Consider the following 22,664-nt stretch of genomic DNA (forward strand, 5'->3'; position numbering starts at 1 on the left):
AATGGAAATACTAAAATTCCCAAAAATATACCGAGTTAACTAGCTGGTAGTGATTAAGCTGTGCCTTTACTAACGATCTATTGGTTGGTCTTGGGCGAGATTGAACGTAAATCGATCTCGTGTTTCTCTATAATTCTCGCATGCGCATGTTCGTTTCGATGACGGTTTTTCATCTTCAGAGCACAAATTGGAAGGTTTCTTGTCCAGTTCCAAACATCTCACCTCCCTTCTTTGGTAGCCGGTGGGACAGTGGCCTTCACATTTGCCCCAATCACCGGTGAACCACCGTGGCGGACAGTTTCCTGTAAAATAATTTTTTTTTTCTCAGTAAAATCTATTGAATAATATATGACTAAGGAAAGAATATATCAACAAAATTAACGATATTGCGAGCATATTTTAATATGGCTGACTTGAATTCCGGTTTAAGGTTGATTCTCACAATACCTTCCGTTTCAGATACCTTCCGTTTCCCTTATAATATTATATCATGTAAATGAATAGGACAATGCACACTTGCACGTTTCATTTCCTTTCCGATCCATATCCTTTCTTTCCATACATTTAGCGAACGGACTGAAGCGTATTGGAAACAGTGTTGTCAAGTTCTTATATTTGTACCAGCTCTGTGAAGATTTTGTTGATTTTATTCTTTCACCTCTTAATTAAATCTATTACCTTTTTCAAAAGATCCAAATTTTTAAAATAAAACTTTCGTAATGATATAAATTGTAAAATAAAACGTATGGAACTGATACGGAACGAAGCATACGTATAGCGTGAATACACCCAAAAATACGGAACGGATATGGAATGGATATGGAATGGAAACGGAAGGTATAGTGAGAAACCAAACCAACAAAAAGGAGGTGGTTATGACGTAGCTTTCGTCTCCAATGTGGGAATATAAAATAAGTCCTTCTTTAGTTTTTTTATTTAGCGGTAACATTCATTATCAATTACGTAGTTACTAACCATAACATGCTTGTTCCTCGTATGGTTTTGACGAAATAGAGCAAACCATATCATTAGTCACATGTGGAATACCTCTAATTTTGGCGATGCATAGTACTTCTCGTTTTTGCCTTGCTGGACCGTTGCAGGAATCAGAACAGTCTCCCCAAGGACCTAAATAGAGTTAGAAACTAGATTAAATTGTTCAATAATTCTACATTGATTATGTATTTACCTGCAAACCATTGAGCATCGCAGTGTTTCTCACTAGAGCACGCCCTATTGGTTTCTGGCTTGGATTCCGGAGCACAACTGTCAAGTTCGCACAACACGAACCTTGTTTGATTTCCTGTTCCTGAAATATCATAAAACAAATTAGCAAATTATTAAAAAAAGGATAGAGTATTAGGAGTATTTTAAAATTCATATAAGCAAGATGTGATTAAGAATTCAATTTTAAAATGTGGGTTTAAAATCCAAAAAGTGAGGCGCAAATGCAAGACTAGGACTCCTTGATCTTAGACTTGCAGTCTAATAAGTAGCTCTTGGTCTTGGTGTTCTTGCAGAGTCCGGTCTTGGTATTGATCTTGCTGTAGACTCGCTTGACTTTCAAGTCTTTTACTGCACTTTTTTAATAGATTATTACTAAAGGTACTTTCTCCATAGAAACTCTTTAAATAAATGTTATTTTAAGTAATTTAACGCAATTAAAACCTTATAATTATTTGTCTGACAAAATTTTTTATTTTTCAATATATTGCTTCCTTAACATCGAATTGGCATTGCTTCCTTTAAAATTTTATGCAAAAGTCGGAAAACCACTATTTGCTAATAATAAATTAAAACCTTAACTTTGAAGAAATAAGAAACTTTTTTTTCCCAAACAACTTCCCAAAATTATTAATTTTTGCGATGTGATTGAAAATAAAAACGCCATTTTAACGCCTAGGCATAAAAGTGAAGCATTTTTACGCCCATATTTACGCACAACATTACGAAAATATATTACTAAACTGACATAAAGTGTCAAATTCAACGAGCCCGTAACATGCCCGTAACCATAGTTTCTCGATATACAATTACTTACAAGGTATTTTTTTAAAATCTTGTTATAAAATTTACAACGTTGGAAATTATTTAAATTCTTTGTGGCGTTTGAAAAAAATAGCATGCTCTATTGGGAGTAAAAGTTCCTTTTTGTGCCTAGCCTGTAATGTCAAACGTATAGCCTCGCCGCAAAAACTATTACTTTTACTTTTACTCCTAATCAAACAATATACTATTATACATATATCATATTTATCAAAAGAATTAAGTTAGCATGTAGTAATTATGGAAGAAACTCAATTATATTCAAATCTAGAATGCCACTTTATCTAAATAAGAAAACATTCGATTAATATGTACTACCAGTCATGACCTATGCATGCGAAACCTGGACACTTAAAACGGACATTATAAGAAAACTGCAGGTTGCAAAGCGCTCAATGGAACGAAATATGCTGGGAATAATCAAGAGAGACCGTAAAAAAATAGAGTGGATAATGGGCAGGACACCTGGCAAGAAGAACGGACAACAGATGGACAAAAATTACAGCCTGGTACTTATCACAGCCATTATATATTGTGGCTTACCACGAGGAACCAAGAGACTTAGAAGAAAACCAACCTGGTCCCATCCTAAACTTGGGATGGGACCGTGATATTAGGAAATTAGCAGGGATAACTTGAGCCTGCATAGCCAACAATAAACAATGGACCCAGCTACAAAGAGAGTATGTAAGGGAGGCTAGACCATAATTGGAAATGGTTGAATAAGCTGAAAATGATGATGATGATAATACCACTACTAAGGAGTCGACGGTCACTATCGTTTCTTTACAGAAGCGGTTAAGGTATTGTGGGTATATATTTGTATTCTGATTTTTACTAACTGAGACCTTTTTACTAACCTCAATAATTCTTTAATAACAAATGAAAAAAAAATCACGTACTATTTTCTAAACAATATTTTTTTATATTTTTATATAACGTCAATCTATGTTGAAATAAAATGAATTAGTTAAAAACTGAGTAAAAACGTCCAAACCTACCACATTGTTCTGAACAGTGAGACCATTCGGTGACCAACCACGGACTTACAGCACTGCTTTGACTAGATAAACTGGAAGAACTTATTGTTGATATCCTCGACTGAGATTGGACGACATCCACTGCCCTTTTATTACCGCAAGGTTCCTGGTTACAGTACTCTGCGTGGATAGGCCTGTCTTCTGGATGACACTGTCCAGATGGACATGTCACAGTTCGACCTCGATGACCAGTACCACACGAAGCTGAACACTAAAAGTCATAATTTTTGTTAATGTAACACGAATAAATCACACAAACTAAAGCAATTACTTGTGACCATGGACCTACTGTCCAATCAACTTTCTTGGCTACTTGATTGTCGATAGACTGTGGTAACTCATTGTCCTGGAGTCCCTTGAAATATTCGCATTCTCTTTCTTGACAAGCCCGGGATTCTAAGCTGGGTTTGGGTTTGGGACACTGGGCTTCACTAACCACAATTATTTTTCCTAAATAAAAAATTTAACAATTATACCATACGTTATGTAGAGCATCTTAGTATATTATTGAGTTTGTATTAGAAATTTATAGAAAAAGACAATAATGATACGGCAAGGACCTAAAAATTTGAGGCATTAAAAGAAGTACCAAATTGGGAAATATATAATTCAAACTACGAACCGCTGAATTCACTTTTACACTGTGGAATAAATTGTTGGACTCCTTCTCCACATGAAACGGAACACTGGCCCCAAAATCCATCCCAGGAAGCTTTGTTACATAGCTCAACGTTACAAGAAATGGGAGCCAAAGCTGGTGGGTCTAAATGAGCACATCGTTTTTCATTGACTGGGATTTGGTGAGTTGCAGTCACCGTTCTGTAGCAAGCCCGAATATAATTTTGGGTACCTAAAATATTTATCGTTTAAAAATGTCAGTACGTTAATATACAAGCAAACATATTTAATCGACAAATTCTGTTCAAATCTGCAGTAAAAATCTGCCATTTAGAAAAAAAGTGTTCGGTATGAAAGAGCAATAATTCTAAAATATTAAGGTAAGTAATCAAGAATCTTACCTCCACCGCAAGACTTGGTACAAGGCGTCAATCCTGTCACCTTCCAATGGAAGTACTTCCTTCTGATCCTAGTTCTTCTGTGACCAGGATGAATAGTGACTGGTTTGGGGTCATCTCTCTGATTGTTGAAAGCCACGCTAGGTGGAGCGATGTCCAGTCTTCTAGTATCCAAAGTTGGTTGTTCGGAAGGACTTGGTCGACGTAGAAGAGGCGGAGCTATCGCTGGTCCTTCAACTGGTACGGAATATCCGTATTTGATGCCAGGGTTAGCTTGGTATGTAACAATCTACAGATGTGAATTATAGAAAATGAGAATGTGCATTATAGAGAATTGAAAAATATTTTTAGAAATATTTTATAAAAAAAATAAATTCAATACGAAAACAAAAATTCTCGCAGAAACAAATGAATGAATATTACGTTTCAACTCAAAAAGTCATTACTAAGTTCTGCATTTGCTTAAGTACGCATAATATGAAAATTATGTTTTGTAATGAAAAAATAATCATGAATTTTCACCTTCTATCTCAAATCAGCATTTGTGTAAAAATGTATGTCTATACTAACAACTACAACCAAATACTACACCTCCGAAATCCATTTGTAGCATTTACTCTACTTACTGGTCTACCGTAGGTTTCCTCTAATAAGGGTGGCTGCAATGACGTCCCGTAATCCTGTTAAAACATAACAATTGGTTAGCTTAGGTTATGTTTTAACAGCAGGATTACGGGACGTCGTTCAAACCTAAAGCGATTACATTTCCTCAAGCCATACAAAATCACAAATCATACCTATATAAGTCATCAAAATATTAGAGCACTGCTACACAGGACCGGAGTAATGTATTATACAGGGTGCTATAAATTCGAGGTACGAGCATAGATATCTCGAAAACTGTAATAGATAAGAACATGGGTAAATTCGGGCAAAGTTGCTCTTTAGGATGTTCGCCAACATGCTATCAAAATTTTTTTAATGATTTAAGGATTGCTTAGTTTTTTAAGAGAAACGGATTTTTGGAAAATCAATTTTATTTTTTCCTGTGCCTAGTTACTTTTCAGAAAATCGAAAAACTAATTGTGTATTCTCATAGCCACTTTATCAGGACTATCTAATCCTATTTTTAAATTTTCAAATTAACTAACAGTTTCTGAGATACATAGGCCTAGGTACTTATTTTTTTTATTTTTTTTTATTTTATCAGCTGAGTTCAACGATATGCCACACTTATTTTTTTTTGTTTTGGACACGTTAACAACAATATTTAAACTAATTTCAAGTCCGGCTCTGGTTTTTGAATTATTTAGCCTCATTATATTTATCGTAACAATATTGATGAGCGCTAATTAACAATGAATAACAAAAATCGAGCCAATTGAAAGTTTCAAATAAATAATATGGATGTCAGTATTTTAAAAATATTATTTTTAATTTCCTGTATTATAAATTTGAAATCTCAGTGTACAATCTTATAATATGCTTAATATTAATCGTAATTATTATAAATAAAACTTCTACAAGCTAGTTTCTAATATTATACATGTTCGAAAGCATCCTCCGTAATGCAGCACCATTTGTAATGCACAAATTTATTTTTTATTCAATTTTAAGTTTAGCCCTTTCAACAGATTTTCTTATAATTGCGAATGAATTTTGTACTCTTTCAATCCTACCAATGACGTCAAGAAATGCCCCCTAAAGGAGAATATAACTTTTTGACAGGTCCAGAAAGCTCGCAGTCCATTATACTGCTCAACCATTTCCAATCCATCTTCCAGGGTAATTATTTGATTTTTTATATTATATTATATTTATATTATTTTATTGTATTTGATTTTCCGTATTCAATTTTTTACCACACGTTATTGTTAAATTTTAAAGCTCATCAATATTGTTAGGATGCATATATTTAAGAAAAATAGACTTTGAGACATGAAGCATCAGCTTTCTTCACAGAACATTTTGCGATCTGGAAAGCCTTATCCCATGTCATCATGTCATCAATGAGGAATATAATCAATCTAGAGTTTTAATTGTTTCTGACTCTTTGAAAATCGTATCTAAAATTAATTACATATTTATCCATGATCCTCTGAATCAAAAAATTTAGACGCTTATTCTAGAGTGCAGCGAAAAGGAAACAAACTCATATTTGTATGGGTCCCAAGCCACACTAATATACTAGGCAACACAATGGCAGATGAAGCTGCTCAGCAAGCTGCTAGAAGAGATACCATTGATTTCCCTTATATTAGTAAATATGATCTTAAAGTACTACTGCATAAAAGAACAGAAAGGGAATGGCAGGATGAGTGGACAGGTAAACCTTCAAAGGTTTGCGGAATAAAACAGGATCCGTCAACACCCACTAGGACGAGCGGCTGAATCTAGAGTAGTGTTGGGAAAATTCGAATTAAATAATACGACTAATTCGATAGTAAATTAAAACTAACTAATTCGAATTATCTTTTTCGATATAATCGAGATAAAAATTAGTAGTATTTTATATTATATCTGTGGTAACCGAATTACAAATGAACATAAAACATAACCTCTTATGGACGAATACGAATATTAGTAATTAGTATAGTATTAGTATAGTATTCTTTCGTTCGGAACGAACTGAAAATTTTCTCTTAAACTGATTTATAAAGGGAATCGACAAAGAAACGAACGATCCGATATAGAAAAATCCAGAAATCATTGTTATTTCCTATACCACGTAGGAATAAATCAGTTTAAGTGAAAATTTTCATTTCGTTCAGAACGAAAGAATACTACTATTATTTGGTTCATTTCCATCTCACAAATCCTTCAAATTTCACCGAATACCTGCCGAACACTAAAATTAATTTTCTTCTTTTATCTAAATAATTATTGATTGCAACTGATAAAATAAAAAGAAATACGAACCGCACGTAAACAAGGACATACAATACTTATATTGTTTTAGAAGAAGCTTTTATTTTAGATATGAGCTTTTCAATAGGAATTGAAACAATCATAAACTCGGCACTTTTAAATTTAAACTTTAAATTATGGTTTAATTTATTAAACGGCTTCGGCACAGTTAATAGAATACATTGAATAAAGATTTTGTTTTTATTTTTTATTCAGTGATAGAATATAGGTATGGCAATGGTTCAGAATTTGTTTAAAATAGCCCCTAGACGAGCACTAGCTGGGACGAATTTATTTTTAGGTTAAATTTATAATACTACCCTTGATTATGTATAAATAGATGTACAATGAGGGCTTAGTACAAGCCCGTCTTCTAGGTGGCGCCTTGCCCGTTCTGAATTTTTGTATTCCCCTACGATTTTCTTTGAGGGGAATCCGTTAAACCCGCCCATCGTTCAAAAATGGAAGGACGCGAGGTCACATCTATTGGGCCACTCTTATTAGCATAACGTTTCACTCCATGTTTTACGAAAATAGCTTTTATCCTTGTTTGTTTCAACTGTGACAAGAAAAAAGGAAAAAAGTTATATTCTGCTTCTAAATTCGGCAGTTTTGTTGATCTTTCCTCGACTTGTAATTTCGTTTCGTTTAGGTTATGTCTTATAAAAATAAATATTTATAAGCTTTTGAAATTGAAATATACCTTAACGCATATCTGAGTAATTAAAAAATTCAGTTTTTCGTCGTCACCCTCGCGAAGAAACATAAACAGTATTTGTGAAATTTGGATTAGAAACTATTATTTTATTAGTTTATTTTGTTGTGTTTAAGTGTTGTGTATTTGTACCTACTGGATAATATTTTCCAACATATTTAATTAAGCAAAAGCATCTGTTTTACAGGTAAGTAAATACTGTTCATATTTATTTCTAAATTCATATAAATTTGTTTTAAATCACTCTTTGGGAAAAATGTTATAGAGTCTGAGATAAGTTTAATAATAAACATTTGATATATTGATAGATAGATTAAACGATAATGCCCAGTTTGCTTAAAAGTTTAAAAAATACTGATTTTATGCTATAAATTGTTTCATTTCTCACTTTGCTTTTTTGGAATTGTCAGATATATTGTGTATTTTATAATTTTTCCGAGAATTTTTTCTTAATAACTTGATAACGTAAAATATTTTTATCTACAGTCAACCCTGTGTTTAGATAAAGCTTCATATCAGATTTCCTATTTTTATATTTTCACTCAAATCATATTTTTTTGTAAAATATGCTTGCAAAAGTAGCGTAAATTTGACAGGGAGGTATTTTTATAGATATACAGGATGATTCAAATATATATTTACTTTTAAAGTTATTAGTTATGAGCAAAGGTTATGAGTTTGTGAAAAGAAAGGCTATATTTTGTATTTTTGCTTGGTGGATTTGTTATTAAATTGTCATTCCCAAAAATACCATAATGTCGTAGTCGTATAGAGTTCATTTTGACCAAAGAATATATTTTGACCCTTTTTGGATTGAATTTTATTGTTTATATAATAAAATATATATTTAAAGCCCTCTTTCTAAGTTAAGTTAAAATAGGTAATATCGACGTTTTTACTGGAACTAATTTAAGTTAATAATTACCATTATATAATTCATATAATAATATTAAAATAGACTAAATTGTTTATTATATACAGGATGAGTCAAAACTAGATATTATATTTTTCTTTGCTATTTCAAATGAAACACTGTATTTTTATATCATAAATCAACAAAGCTTTTATGCAACTTTTGTTTTATTAAGATCTATATCCCAAATTAATAGTTATTAAATTGTTTTCAATTGTCTCTTTGCGAATAAACATGATTTGTTTTACGCAATTTTTATTAGTAGGTTTGTCGTCAAAAGTGATGTATCTATTTATCAGCGACAAAAATTAAGAATTAGATGTCTAAAATAATTTCCTAATTATTTTTTTACTTGGCATCAGTAAATATGATTTATTTTATCGATGCAGCTGAAAATAATTATCTATTCTAAATATAGTAGTATAAACATCGATTATGGATTTAAAAATTATTTTTCAAAACAAAGTTGGACAAAATTTTTGGAGAAAAAATTGGACTTCTGTTCGAAATAATTGAGAAAAACCCAACATCTAGTTTTGACGCCCCCAGTATATATCGTGCATTATAGTTGATTATACTGCAATTTATTATACACACACGTAGTTTTGTTTGGTGAAAATGAAACTTTCTAAAAGTATTCCCAATTAAAACATATTAAGAATTTCCTACATTATAATTTTGAAAGACGTTTGAGGTGGGCAGAGAATTTGGTCTAAAATAATCATATGTCTAAAAAAATTAGTCTAAAATAATCAAAAACCACTTAACACATATAACTCGCTTTTAAAAAATCTAAAAGAAATAAGTTTGTTTATTATATTCATATTTTATTAAATTATTATAGGTGTGACTGCTAAGTGGTCGTACTCGCCACTTTAACCAAGCATTGGTGGGACCTTCAGAGATCATAATGCGAATTTCTTCATACCATGTAAATCTATATACATGTATTAATAAATGCGTTTGCTTTATTAAATTTTTTTTCTTATACGGTATGAGCGAAAAAAAACGGCGTCTATTTGTTTACGTACAAATGACATCGATATTCATTTCCAAACCACCTCTGAGGCCGTTTTTTTTTATCGTATGGTATATATTTACATATCCCTTATCCTTTAATTCCGATTTATTTCTAATAATTATAAAAATAAGATACCTGATTAATTCTTCCGAAATATTATAAAATGAGATATCACGAAAGAAATAAAGTTAATTATCTCGTTTGTTTTGGGAATTCCAAAAAAATAAAAAAAAGGGTATAGAGAATCTTTAGAGACACAGTTCAAATGTTATTTTTGAGTATACTGGTTGCTTCAAAAAATGTGGCGGATACATGTTTTTTAATGCAAAACTCCATTTTTATTTTATTTTCGATTCTGCCTAAAATTCTATAACTTTTTTTTATAAATAACGTTAGTAAGTATTTACAATTTAAAAAAAAAGTAAAATTTTATTCCTATGTTACTTAACTGTCAGTTGTTTCCGAAGTTGGACTACACAAATTTGGTAGGAGTGTTTTACAGAGATGAAAAAAAAATATATTTATATGTAAAAATACTTGCAGTTAGATGCTACACTGTGTTCAAACATTTTTTTTGGCTGATCCGATATATATATTATTATTTTTTCTAGTGATTTTACAAAACCTTTCAACATTTGTTAAGAAAGTATATTAAGTACACCTATACTCAACAGCTTGCAATCTGTTCTGAATTTTATCCTTCTTTTAATTCATTTACATTATAACAAGTTGCCATATGACAAAACAAAAATTATTTATTATTAAACATTAAGTAAAGTGATTTATTTAGTTATATGACATTCTTAATAGAAGTTGAAGGATTTTGTAAAATCTATCAGAAAGAATTATAATATATCGGGTGTTTTTCAAAAGTAGCTTGATTGATGTATTCAATTAGTTTCGGTCATTTCTTGTTTCACCGGAAATGACTACAACTTTTGGTTTTTAAATGGTACCGTCGGTATTTTTTTACTTTATTTTGCAGAATATGGCATTCTCAATAGAATAATTCAATGTCAACTTTTGACTCTTTTACTTAAAAAATAGTATTTTAAAGTTCAATCTAGTAGAGTGCCATGATAATAAACAACATGTAACCGGTCGTAAAGATAACGACAGTTTGACTCGACATACGGAGTGTGTGGTACCAAATTATTTACCAAAATTAGGTACCAAAATTTATTAGGTATCAAAAAATGCTTTTCCAAATATGCTAATGAGCCACTCTCGTTTCATTAAAAAAAATTGAGTTATGATTAAAATACGAAATGGGCATATTTCAACTGACCAGGAAAAGACACAAAAAATATTAGACGACCAAATCAATTTTTCCAAAGCTCCTTGATTAATCCTTGATTAAAAAATAATGGTTTTAACACAGCCATGACACTAGATTGAATTTTAAAATGCTATTTTTGATTTAATTGAAAATGTCAAAAGTTGACATATGATTGTTGATGTCAAAAGTTGTCATTCTATTCAGAATGTCATTTTCTATCAAATAAAGTACCGTATGATCGAATAAAAACGGCGTCAGCAATGGCTATGAAATGAAAAGCGCTGTCATTTTATATGTAAATTTATATGAGAAATGTCATCGATGTTCATTTCATAGCCATCGCTGACGCCGTTTTTATTCGATCTTACGGTATAAAAAATACCGAGGGTACCATTTAAAAATCAAATGTATACATTTCCGGTGAAACAGGAAGTGACCGAAACTAACTGAATACGAATCAATCTCGATTTATGTCATATACCTACTAACATTCCCAATTTAGTTTTTTTCTCGGAATCTGAAAAAATAAAAAAGTTATAGAGGTGAACCACTTTAAAAAAAAACACTCAGTATAGGCTGTGTCATTGAAAGAGTCTGCAGATATTTTTTTAATTTTAAATACGTAGAATTAACCATTAATATATGTTGAACACCCTGTAGCATCTGCCTTAAATATCTACATAGTATCTAATATTTTTTCTTCATCAACAAATTGAAATATTAGAAAACTAGTTTTAGGTTACACCATTATACAAGGATTATACATAAAAAAGTAATAATTTTACGCAGGATCTAAAATAAAATAGGATGTTACATTTAAAAAAAAACATTATGTTAAATCCGTCATACTTTTCAAGTTACAGAGGTAGGTAGGTATAGTTTCATATTTTTTTAATTATCCATCTAGAAATAAAATATATACATATATACCTAATATAATAATTTAGTATTTAACAAGGCCATGAAAAATCAAAATAAATATAAATCCATATCCAAAAAAAAAATGTAAATAACGCTTTGAGGTAAAAATTCGGTTCAAAGCAGATAAGATATTTTATTCTTTACCGAGAATTAAATTCGAAGAATTCCTAGTCCCTACTTCTTTGCCAAATTCAATAGTCTCCGCCCCTTTTTACGTTTTAATTTCTGCCACCAGTTGGCAGCATCGACTTATACAGGCACATTGACTAACTATTAATATATAAACAAGGATACTACTAAATAATTCGAATTATTAATTCGATTGTGAAATATGAATTATTACTAATTATTCGATGGTGAAAATAATTCGATTATTCCCATCACTAATCTAGAGTGCATCGTCTTCGTATTGGGCATACTCTTGGCATACTGCGGTGACTCATGCATATCTGCTTAAAAGAGAAATACCTCCAATATGCATAGTCTGTGATGTCGAGTTGACAGTAACTCACATTATATGTGAATGTCCTCAATATACGGTAGAAAGAAATAGATTCGATATACGTGGTGAAATTCGTGAAAATTTAACTGAAGAAGAAATAATTAAAAATATTTTGAAATTTATGATGTGTGATAACTCGCCTGTGATACTCTAATCCAACTGTAATACTGTGATGTAAATAATTACTTATTTTTCTTGTGTTGTTTGTCTTTTTTTGTTTCTCTATTTTTTGTGTTTTTTTTATCTTTTTTTCCACTCAACTTGAAATGTTAATGTCAATGTAGAATTTTAAATTTTGAATTGTCCTTGTAAGAGTGGACCCCTTGAGGATATTGAGACAGATCCCTGTAATTGCATTGTTAACAATAACGAGTTATAGACGAGAGAGTATATGGCTAATGATTCTGGTGATCGATGCCTAGGAAAAAAAACAGAGCCAGACTTGAAATTAGTTTAAATAATTTGCTTCCAAGTGCCCGAAACAAAATAAAAATATTAAGTGTGGCATATCACATAACGTGTGGTAAAACAATGAATACTGAAAATCCAATACAACAAAATAATAAAAAATAATATAAATATCGTTGCACTCAAGAGACCGAATTCTTTCAAGTCTTGAAATAAAAATTGCAGTTCCGTATTAAAACAAAATAAGTTGGCCAATATGTCTCACAAATAATTATCAGTTAATTTGAAAATCTAAAAATACTATCAGGTAGCCATGATAAAATGGGTATGAGAATGTGCAATTAATTTATGGATTTTCTAAAAAGTAACGACAGGAAAAAATAAAATTGATTTTAAACCAACCCAAAAAATCGTTTTTTTTTTCAAATGACTCGTCAACCTTGAAATTTTTGAAACTTTTTTGATGGCATCTTCGTGAACATCCCCAGGTGGCAAATTTGCCCTAACCATAAATTAACCATGTTCGTATCTATTACTTTTCCGAGGTAGTAATTAACCATGTTTGTAGTTTCCGAGATACCAATGCTCGTACCTCGAATTTGTAGCACCCTATATAGAAGATAATATATTATCCACTTCTGGACGTCTTATTGGACTTACAAAATATACTATAAGATATTTTGACAATGCAATTATAAATAACATATGTAGAAGTACGATATAGGAGCCGATACAGTATAGACTACTTTCCTCTACAGGGTCCAGCAATAGTGCGTCGGGCATCTGTAGCTCCTGGAATAAAAAACTTTTGTTTAAGTGTAACTTTAAGTGTAACCTAAACTATGTACTAGGATGTATTTCAGGAAAATATTTTCGGTTATACAGGGCGGCTCAAAAAAATTTGAGTGGATCGAGATGATTTTTAGCCGACCATACCAACCAACAGGTATGGTAGGCTATTAAGATCGGCAAAAAAAGTTTTTTTTAATTTCACTCAATATGAGTTATTTGGGTCATAAATGACCTAAATCACAGAATATCTAGCTACGCAACAGAAAAATACTCGAAATGAAAGAGCTAAAATTGCACAAATAGAATACTAGATGGCGCGACAATATCATAATCAGAATATAATTGGAAATTTTCAACTTTCGGTTTTGGGTCGACGTAGATCGACGGCACGTCGACGGCCTTGAAGCTCGGCTAAAAATGCACAGTTGCCAGATTCAAACAGACTTTAACTGGCATCCCATTCTTTTTCTGGTGTATAATAATTCCTTTCTATTCTTCGTTTCTTGTCAGATACACTTATATTAATTATTCGTTTGGCTTTTAAAATAGTTTTAATTTTAAGTATATTATTAGAAAACATATGCTCTCAAAATACATTTTTAATATATCTACACTACTTTATTATGTTAACTAAGAAAATAACTTTAACTACCTTTAAAATTAATAATATACAGGGCGATTGATAGTGATATTTATTAATGCTGAAACGTTAGTAATGAAATATACGTTTAATAATAATGGAAACGATTTATTAAAATGCAGTACAAAAAATGTTAATTGACTAAAAAATACTATAATAACAATTTTTTTCTGTTTGCCACGTTATTTATATAGACCTAGGTAGATTTTAAAAAGTGACACAGGTACAATTAATAATATATTACTTAAGCATAAAAGTTGCTGTCACCGACATCGTACAATAAATTAAAATTCATAAAATAAATTAAAATTATTAATTAAACAAATCTTTATAAAGAAACGCAAGTATATCAAATTTGGGCCCAATCGAACGCCAGGAAATGGTATCGTAATATGGTACTACATTATGGTACCCCTTGATATGCTTCATGGTACCATAATATTGCAAATGTCATCAAAAAAAAAATACGCAAGTATAATCAAATATGAGCCAAATCGAACGTCAGGAAGTGGTATCGTAATGTGGTACTATATTAAGGTACCACTTTATATATGCATCATAGTAGATGCATCATAGTACCATCATATTACAATGTCACCGAAGATACTTACTATACCAAGTTAAACCCAATCGAACGCCAGGAAATGGTATCGTATATGGTACTATTATGGTACCTCTTGATATGCTTCATGGTACCATAATATTGTAATGTCATCAAAAATATGTAAGTATATATCAAATATGAGCCCAAATGAACGTCAGGAAGTGGTATCATAATATGGTACTATAGAAGGTACCAATTTATATGCTCCATGGTGCCATCATATTACGATGTTACCGAAAATACGTAGTATACAAAGTTTAAGCTCAATCGAACGTCAGAAATGGTATCGTAATATGGTACTACATTATGGTACCCCTTGATATGCCTTCATGGTACCATAATATTGTAATGTCATCAAAAATACGCAAGTATAATCAAATATGAGCCCAATCGAACGTCAGAAGTGGTATCGTAATATGGTACTATATTAAGGTACCACTTTATATGCATCATACTACCATCATATTACAATGTCACCGAAGATACTTACTATACCAAGTATAAGTCCAATCGCACGCCAGGAAATGGTACCGTATATGGTACCTCTATCGTATATGGTACCTCTATGTACTATTATGGTACCTCTTGATATGCTTCATGGTACCATAATATTACAATGTCACTGAAGATACGTAATATACCAAGTTTAAGCCCAATCGTACGCCATGTATCGTAATATGGTACTATATTACGGTATCACTTGATATGCTTCATGGTACCATAATATTGCAATGTCATGAAAAAATACGCAAGTATTATATCAAATACCGTATGATACCGAAAAACGGCGTCCAGTTGGCTGGGAAAAGACGATCGATGACATTTCCCATATAAATTTACACATAAATGACAGCGATTTTCATTTCATAGCCATCGCTAACGCCGTTTTTCCCGATCATACGGTATGAACACAATCGAACGTCAGGAAGTGGTGTCATAATAGTAGAACAATACTTATTATATTGTCGCCGAATTACAATCAAAATTCAGGATTCAGTTAGAATCAAACGTCAGAAGTGATTTTAATTCAGCTCGTAAGATTTAACTCCAACTAACATGGCAAGTTAAATACTTAAACGTTTGAAAAAGAGCTCTTAATATGTTTAAATGATGTAGCAAATTTGAAGCTAGGCTTTATCAGGAAATATTACAATATAAATTACACAATGGCAACACTGCATAAAATTCTTTTAAATTTCGTTTGTAGAAAACTGTTTTCTTTTAAATTTATCGCCCTCTGTTATGTAGTAGTGAAACTACCACATCAAAATATCTGATTTGGAGATATACGATTTTATACATGTAACGAGGCTTCTGTTGCGTAGCTAGATATTCTGTGCCTAAATACAAAATATTTTCATGGTGTCTGTCTGTCCGTCTGTAACACGATAACTCAAAAACCGCTAAACCGATTTTAACCAAATTTGGCACAAAAATACTGTGGCACCCGAGAATCTGGCCATTAGTTTTTGGTGGGGTTGGGTGGTTGGTAAGGGGGTAGGGGAGGGAGTTAAAAATTTTAAAAAATCGTAACTCCAAAATCACAGTAGCTAGCGAAACGCGGTTTTCAATTTAAGATTAGGAATAATATTTGCAACAAAATTTGTAATAACATCAAAAAATCAGTCAAAGTCGCAGTTTTCCAGATATTCCGTGTTTCCGTAGTCTGTTTTTGAGATAATCCGTGTGAAGAACTCCAAACCATCGGACGCGACCCCAGGTGGTGGATAGGGGAAATAACCGCGGACCAAAATTGGAAAAAATCCTTTACTTTGAAACTAAAAGAGCTGCCTACCAACTTTTTATTAACATATTTTAGTATGGGCGGCTATACGTGCCCCCGGCGCCAATTTTTTTAAACGGAACACCCTGTATATTATTGCATTTTTGGCTTCCTTTCAGATCACTTTACATAATCCTAAGATATGAATAAATATATTTTGATATTTTTCAACCTTCATTAAAAAAAATATTACAAATACAAGAACTGTCCTGTGAAATCAAAACTATATTAGATATTTAATTTAGATGACCAATACGTACTTTGGTGTAAATATCGTAATCTTAAATCATACAGGAAGTTCAAAATTCTACGCCAAACTTTCTAAAATATAAACTAATATTCCTTTGTTTTTTAATGATACACTTGTTTATTATTTTTATTAGATGGAGAATTAAAAATGAACTTTTTTTTATTTAAAGTATTTCCAACATTTTTAATGGTTTCTGCAGATACACGCAGTATTATTTCATATGGCTCTCTCAACGGTAAAATACGAGAGAAAAATCATTGGGTGGCTTTTATAAAAATTTACTATGGAAAATACCATATAAAATATAAAACAGCGAATATCTGCAAAACCGTTGAAAATTTTGAAATGCTATAAATACAAAAAATTTCATTTTTAATTTTCCATCTATTGAAAAAATAATATATAGAGTGTCTGATTTAAAAACGAAGAAAAATATTTTATATTTTAGAAAGTTTGGCATACAATTTTGAACATCCTGTATGATTTACGATTACCATATTTACAGCAAAGTAAGTACAGACCATCTAAAGTAAATATGTAATATAGTTTTGATTTCAGGACAGTTCTTGTATTTTTTAATATTTTTTTTCACAAAAGGCTGAAAAATGTATATCTGAACCTCTCGAAATATATTTACTCAATCTTAGGATTATGTAAAGTGATCTGAAAAGAAGCCAAAAATGCAATAATATGCAATAATATACAGGTACCTTATTTACAGCAAAGTAAGTACAGACCATCTAAAGTAAATATGTAATATAGTTTTGATTTCAGGACAGTTCTTGTATTTTTAATATTCTTTTTCACAAAGGCTGAAAAATGTATATCTGAACCTATCGAAATATATTTACTCATATCTTAGGATTATGTAAAGTGATCTGAAAAGAAGCCAAAAATGCAATAATATACAGGGTGTTCCATTTAAAAAACATCATCCCGATCCACTCAGACTTTTTTGAGCCACCCTATAGAAGTTAAAATATTTTCCTGAAATACATCCTAGAACATACTTTAGATTTGCAATTGAACAAAATTTCTAAATGCCCCACGCATTATTGCCGGACCCTGTATAAAGATTAAAATTTACCTCTTAGATATTTTAGTTACTTTAGAAAACAAAATTACCATTATATCAACTGGAAACGGTAAGGGTCCTGGTGCTGTTACTGTCTCCAAAGATGTCCCATCCTGGCTTATATAAGAAAATCTCGTCCCTGCAACTTCAAACGACTTGCTGGGACTAAATTTCCAATCTCCGTTGAGGATGTAAGACCCATTAGACACTTTTAAAGCTGAAAAGTCAAGAAAAATGCAAAAATCAACAAGACTTGATAAAATTAAAACTAATAAAACGTATATCTCAGGCTAAAATAGCTTCATTAATCCTAGAAAGCAGGAACAAACAAGCGTAGAAAATCTTGTGCATATTTGCATTTTATATCGCGTCTCAGGCTTAATTCTTGAACTAACATGTTATTACTTATGCAAAGTTCGAACGATTATCTAAATTATCGTTGATATATAGACCTCCTAGAGAGAGCTAAGGGTAATTATATTGCGTACCTAGATTTTTTTAAGAATAGCAAAAAAATGGAATGGAATGTGAAAGCAAATTTTGAACGGTTTTAGACAAAAAGGCATAAACGCTAAACTAGAGACATCAATATTTTAGCAACAACATCAATATCATATATCACACTTTAAGAGATTCACAATATAAAAATAACTCAAACCCTGACTTAATGTCTTTCCAGATTTATATATTCTCCTTTAAAGTAATTTAAAGAAAAAAAGGTGTTTAGAATTCAAATATTGAGAAGAACAATTTTTTGATGAATTTTTGGCGAATTCGTAAAAGGGATACATATGTCTTTTTTAGTTTCAGTCACTTAATATACACTCAGATGCAAAATAAACGCAACGGAATTTTTATCGTGTCATATTTAACGTGTTATTGTTATACGTTTTTTATTTTAAATCCTATTTTAATTATTAATTTATTTAATATCTAAATTGTATATGTAAATTTAGGGAAATTAAACAACTTTGGTTGCACATCATAATACGACCACCAGCAAACTCCATAAGAGGACGCGACGCATGGCATGGTATCATTGATGACGGCGTGCAACCAAAGTTGTTTTAATGTCCCTTTATATCAAGTTTTATTTGTAAATTTCAATTCTCAGCTTTTCATAAACTTTAGTATTTGGATTATTATACAGGAATAATCGAAAGGGTTGTTCTTTACCTTAAGTTTGAAACACCCTGTGCAATATTTTCATTGCGCAATAACTTACCACCAACAATTTGTAATTTTTCTCAATTATCATTACTTAGTGATTATATTTTTCAATATGACAAGATGGCTTTGGTGACTATTGTTGTAATTGTATATCTGCCATTGAATTGGTACTTAGAAGAGATACGTAAACAAAATCTCAAATCGCAACTCCTAAAAATTGAAACTCGCAGATAGAAGGTTAAATTACGATCCTAGTTTACAAAATCACAATCGCTGTAAAAAAAATGAAAATCGCAAATCGCAACAGGGTCGCAAATCGCAGCTCTAGTAATATAGCTGCGATATGGCTGCGATAATAGCTCTAGTAATATTGGTTGCCTAAATTGAAACTCGCTAATCGAAGAAATCGCAATCTCGCTGAATCGCAGTTGGCGATTTTTTGCTCATCTCTAAAACTTAGTGTCAAAGAATTTGCCAAAAACCATTGCTCTTGTTGAACATGGCCGAAATTATGAATATGTGGCTAGAGTGCTACACACTCATCACTCTACGATCAAAAAAGTTCAACTATTTTTATACATTTTAACATGACAATTATAGCAGCCAGAGAAGATAAGGTTATTTTTTCCATACTTTGCTTCTATACTAATTCAATACAGTTATATTTTATTAAGATCGTTAATTCTAGTATTGTTAATAATGTTTATTAAAACCAAGACTGTATCGTTACTCTTTAACGTTTTTAAATTTCAATATAGAGTTCTAATGCGATGCCAATGTGACATTACGATGATAGTCACCAAAGCCACCTCCTCACATTGAAAAATATCATCAAAAAGTAATGATTATTAAAAAAATTGCAAACTGTTGGTAGCAAATTCGTTTCGCTCTTAAAAATTAACCAAGGCATGTGTTGATATGTGCCAAAAAACAAAATGCTCAGAAGACATGCATTCTGATCGAAAAATAATGTTTTATGAATATTTGGCTACCAAATTATTGCACAGGGTGTTTTAAACGTAGCGTAGATTAAAAAAAAACAAGCTTTTGATTAAGTTTAATAAGCCAAATACTAAAGCTTATAAAGAGTTTACGAATTAAAATTTATATATTTATATGCAATTTTCTAAAAAACTCATGAAAATAAGGCTTAAAATAAAAAAAAACTATAATAATGTAAATTGGACGGAAAATATTTTCGCTGCGTTTTTTTACATCTGTGTGTATTTTGAAGATGAGAAGTTATTTTGTAATAAATTTATTAATCATTTTAAAGTTAATATAATAAAGTTTGGGCTGGAACTCTTGGTGGTACAACAGCAAAATAAAACAGTAATTCACAACAATACACCAAAACACTATTTTTAACACTGTAACACTTCGCTAACTGTTATTCATTCAGTAGAGGGTAAAAGCGCATCTGATAATATGAGTTAAACGGGCGTTTAGTGTTTTGGTGTATTTTGGTAAATTAGTTTTTATTTTGTAAAAAATAATGGTAGAAGTCTTTTTTAAGTAGAAGCGGGTGTTATTACTTTAGATACTAGTACCATATAATCGGAAAAAACGGCGTCAAAGACTGCTGAGAATGACAATCGATGATAATTTTGGCGAGATCAATCTCTAGACGTCATTTACTAAAAAATGATATTTACTACTACTACGACTAATTTGTCATAAATTAACACTAATTATACATCGATTAAAAAAGGATAGAACGTTTCCAGACATTTTACAAATCTATTTCGAAGAAATTATTTCTCCTCGAATTTTAAACTACTCCATTTAAAAATCATATTTACTCACTATAAAAATAAATTGCAACCTTCTTAAGGCCTATGATGTTTTTACCTCGCCGAAATTATCATCGATTGTCATTCCCCAGCCAACTTTGACGCCGTTTTTTCGAATCGTATGGTATTATTAAATATTACATATTTACTAGTGGTAATAAGATTGTTAATTTACCTATTAAATTTCTGGTATGTTTGAGTTGTTGGACGTGTAATCCACAAGCACCTGCTGGAACCTGGGCTACCAATGAGTACCCTGGCGGTAGATCTGACGAGTGTAGATACCGTTGATGCCTCTACAAGCTCCTCTGAGACAGGAATGGCATACTTCTTGAATATTCTCGTCACTACCACCAACCACTCCCTGGGCATTTACACTCTGCAAAAGAATGAGAAAGCATTCTGTTAGTAATGGAATTAAACAGAGACATAACTACTATTTAGGTTTTAAAATAATTCACCCCTTCAACTCTATTCAATATTCGACCTGATCGTCTAATGTTTTCTGTTTCTTTTCCTGGCCGCATTAGCCCAATCAATGATGCCCAAATCGCATTTTTAATCATAACTATTTTTTTTAAATGGAATGAGAGTGTCTCAAAACATATTTGGAAAAGCATTTTTTACAAATAATTTGGTACCACATGGTAGTTCGAGTCAAATTGTCGTTACATTTATTTTATGGCCATGGCTATAATAGTAAAGGTACCATTTAAAAATCAAAAGTTGTAGTTATTTCTGGTGAAACAGGAAATAAACGAAATCAACTCTACGAACGACTAAACGTCAATCAATCCTCATTTATGTCATATACTAACATACCAATGTCGTTTTTGATTTGAAAAAAATAAAAAAGTTATAGGGGCGCCTCTAAAAAAAACTATAAAGGCCCACTTTAACACCCGGTATATGTATACTATTTAAGTAATCATTGTAACCTATTTTCGGCCTCTACTATTCTTCTATATACTATACCAGGTATAATATCAAATTACATAATTCTTTCAATAATTCTATGTAAGTAAATAATACCATAATAGAAAAACAAGATTCAATTCAGTAGAAAATTAAAAACAAGTATAGTTAAATAAGTTAAAATGAAAAATAAACGTAACAAGCTGTTAAAATATCTTAATAATTGTTTGGGTTTCTATGAAACCACAGATAACACATACCTACTATGTTACCTGTGATGAAACTCGATATTAATTTTTGCTTCTTGAATGAATATGCCATATAAATAGATGTTATACATGAATAGTAAAATTTTATTATAATGAAGGACATTAGATTTAGCGACAGAACATTTACTTTGACACGTATATTTATATCGTTCTTTATGCTAAATATTTACCTAATGCTGATTTATTAATGAATATATTAATAAAAATATATTTTTAAATTAATTATGAAACAGAATTCATAAACGTAAAGCCAACATCATCTCTTAGAAATGATCAAGAAAATAGCAGTACAAATTGATTAGAAGTAGCTACTATTATAAAAACAAAAAGAATAAAAGCACAAAACTACGAACTAATTCTTAGAGATACATCTCTTAAACTAAAAATTCTTTTTAATTTTTACTTCCTTTTATTGATTATGAATCAATAAAATTACAATACGAAAACATTTTGTAGAAAACTGATTGTAATTTTCTAATAATATTTGAATAATCTTACTACCATAAGAAATCGCTATTATTAATAATTAAATAATAATAATAAAAACGTTTAAGTTAACAGTGACAGAAAAGTTCATAACCGCTTTATATCATTTATTGATACTT

General features: G+C 31.0%; 1 protein-coding gene across 1 annotated transcript in view; it reads right to left on the reverse strand.

The window, feature by feature from the left end:
- LOC115890284 (ADAMTS-like protein 4) overlaps positions 1-22,664 on the reverse strand; it is a 32,863-nt gene that overhangs the window by 2,564 nt on the left and 7,635 nt on the right. The window contains 10 exon segments of the mRNA XM_030910462.1: positions 75-302; positions 976-1,128; positions 1,190-1,309; positions 3,048-3,297; positions 3,358-3,536; positions 3,709-3,936; positions 4,106-4,391; positions 17,963-18,129; positions 21,051-21,146; positions 21,149-21,254. Coding sequence (XP_030766322.1) covers positions 75-302; positions 976-1,128; positions 1,190-1,309; positions 3,048-3,297; positions 3,358-3,536; positions 3,709-3,936; positions 4,106-4,391; positions 17,963-18,129; positions 21,051-21,146; positions 21,149-21,254 — 1,813 coding nt within the window.

The sequence above is a fragment of the Sitophilus oryzae genome, unplaced genomic scaffold (assembly GCF_002938485.1).
Source record: "Sitophilus oryzae breed Bouriz unplaced genomic scaffold, Soryzae_2.0 scaffold_860_pilon_pilon, whole genome shotgun sequence".
NCBI lineage: Eukaryota > Metazoa > Arthropoda > Insecta > Coleoptera > Curculionidae > Sitophilus > Sitophilus oryzae.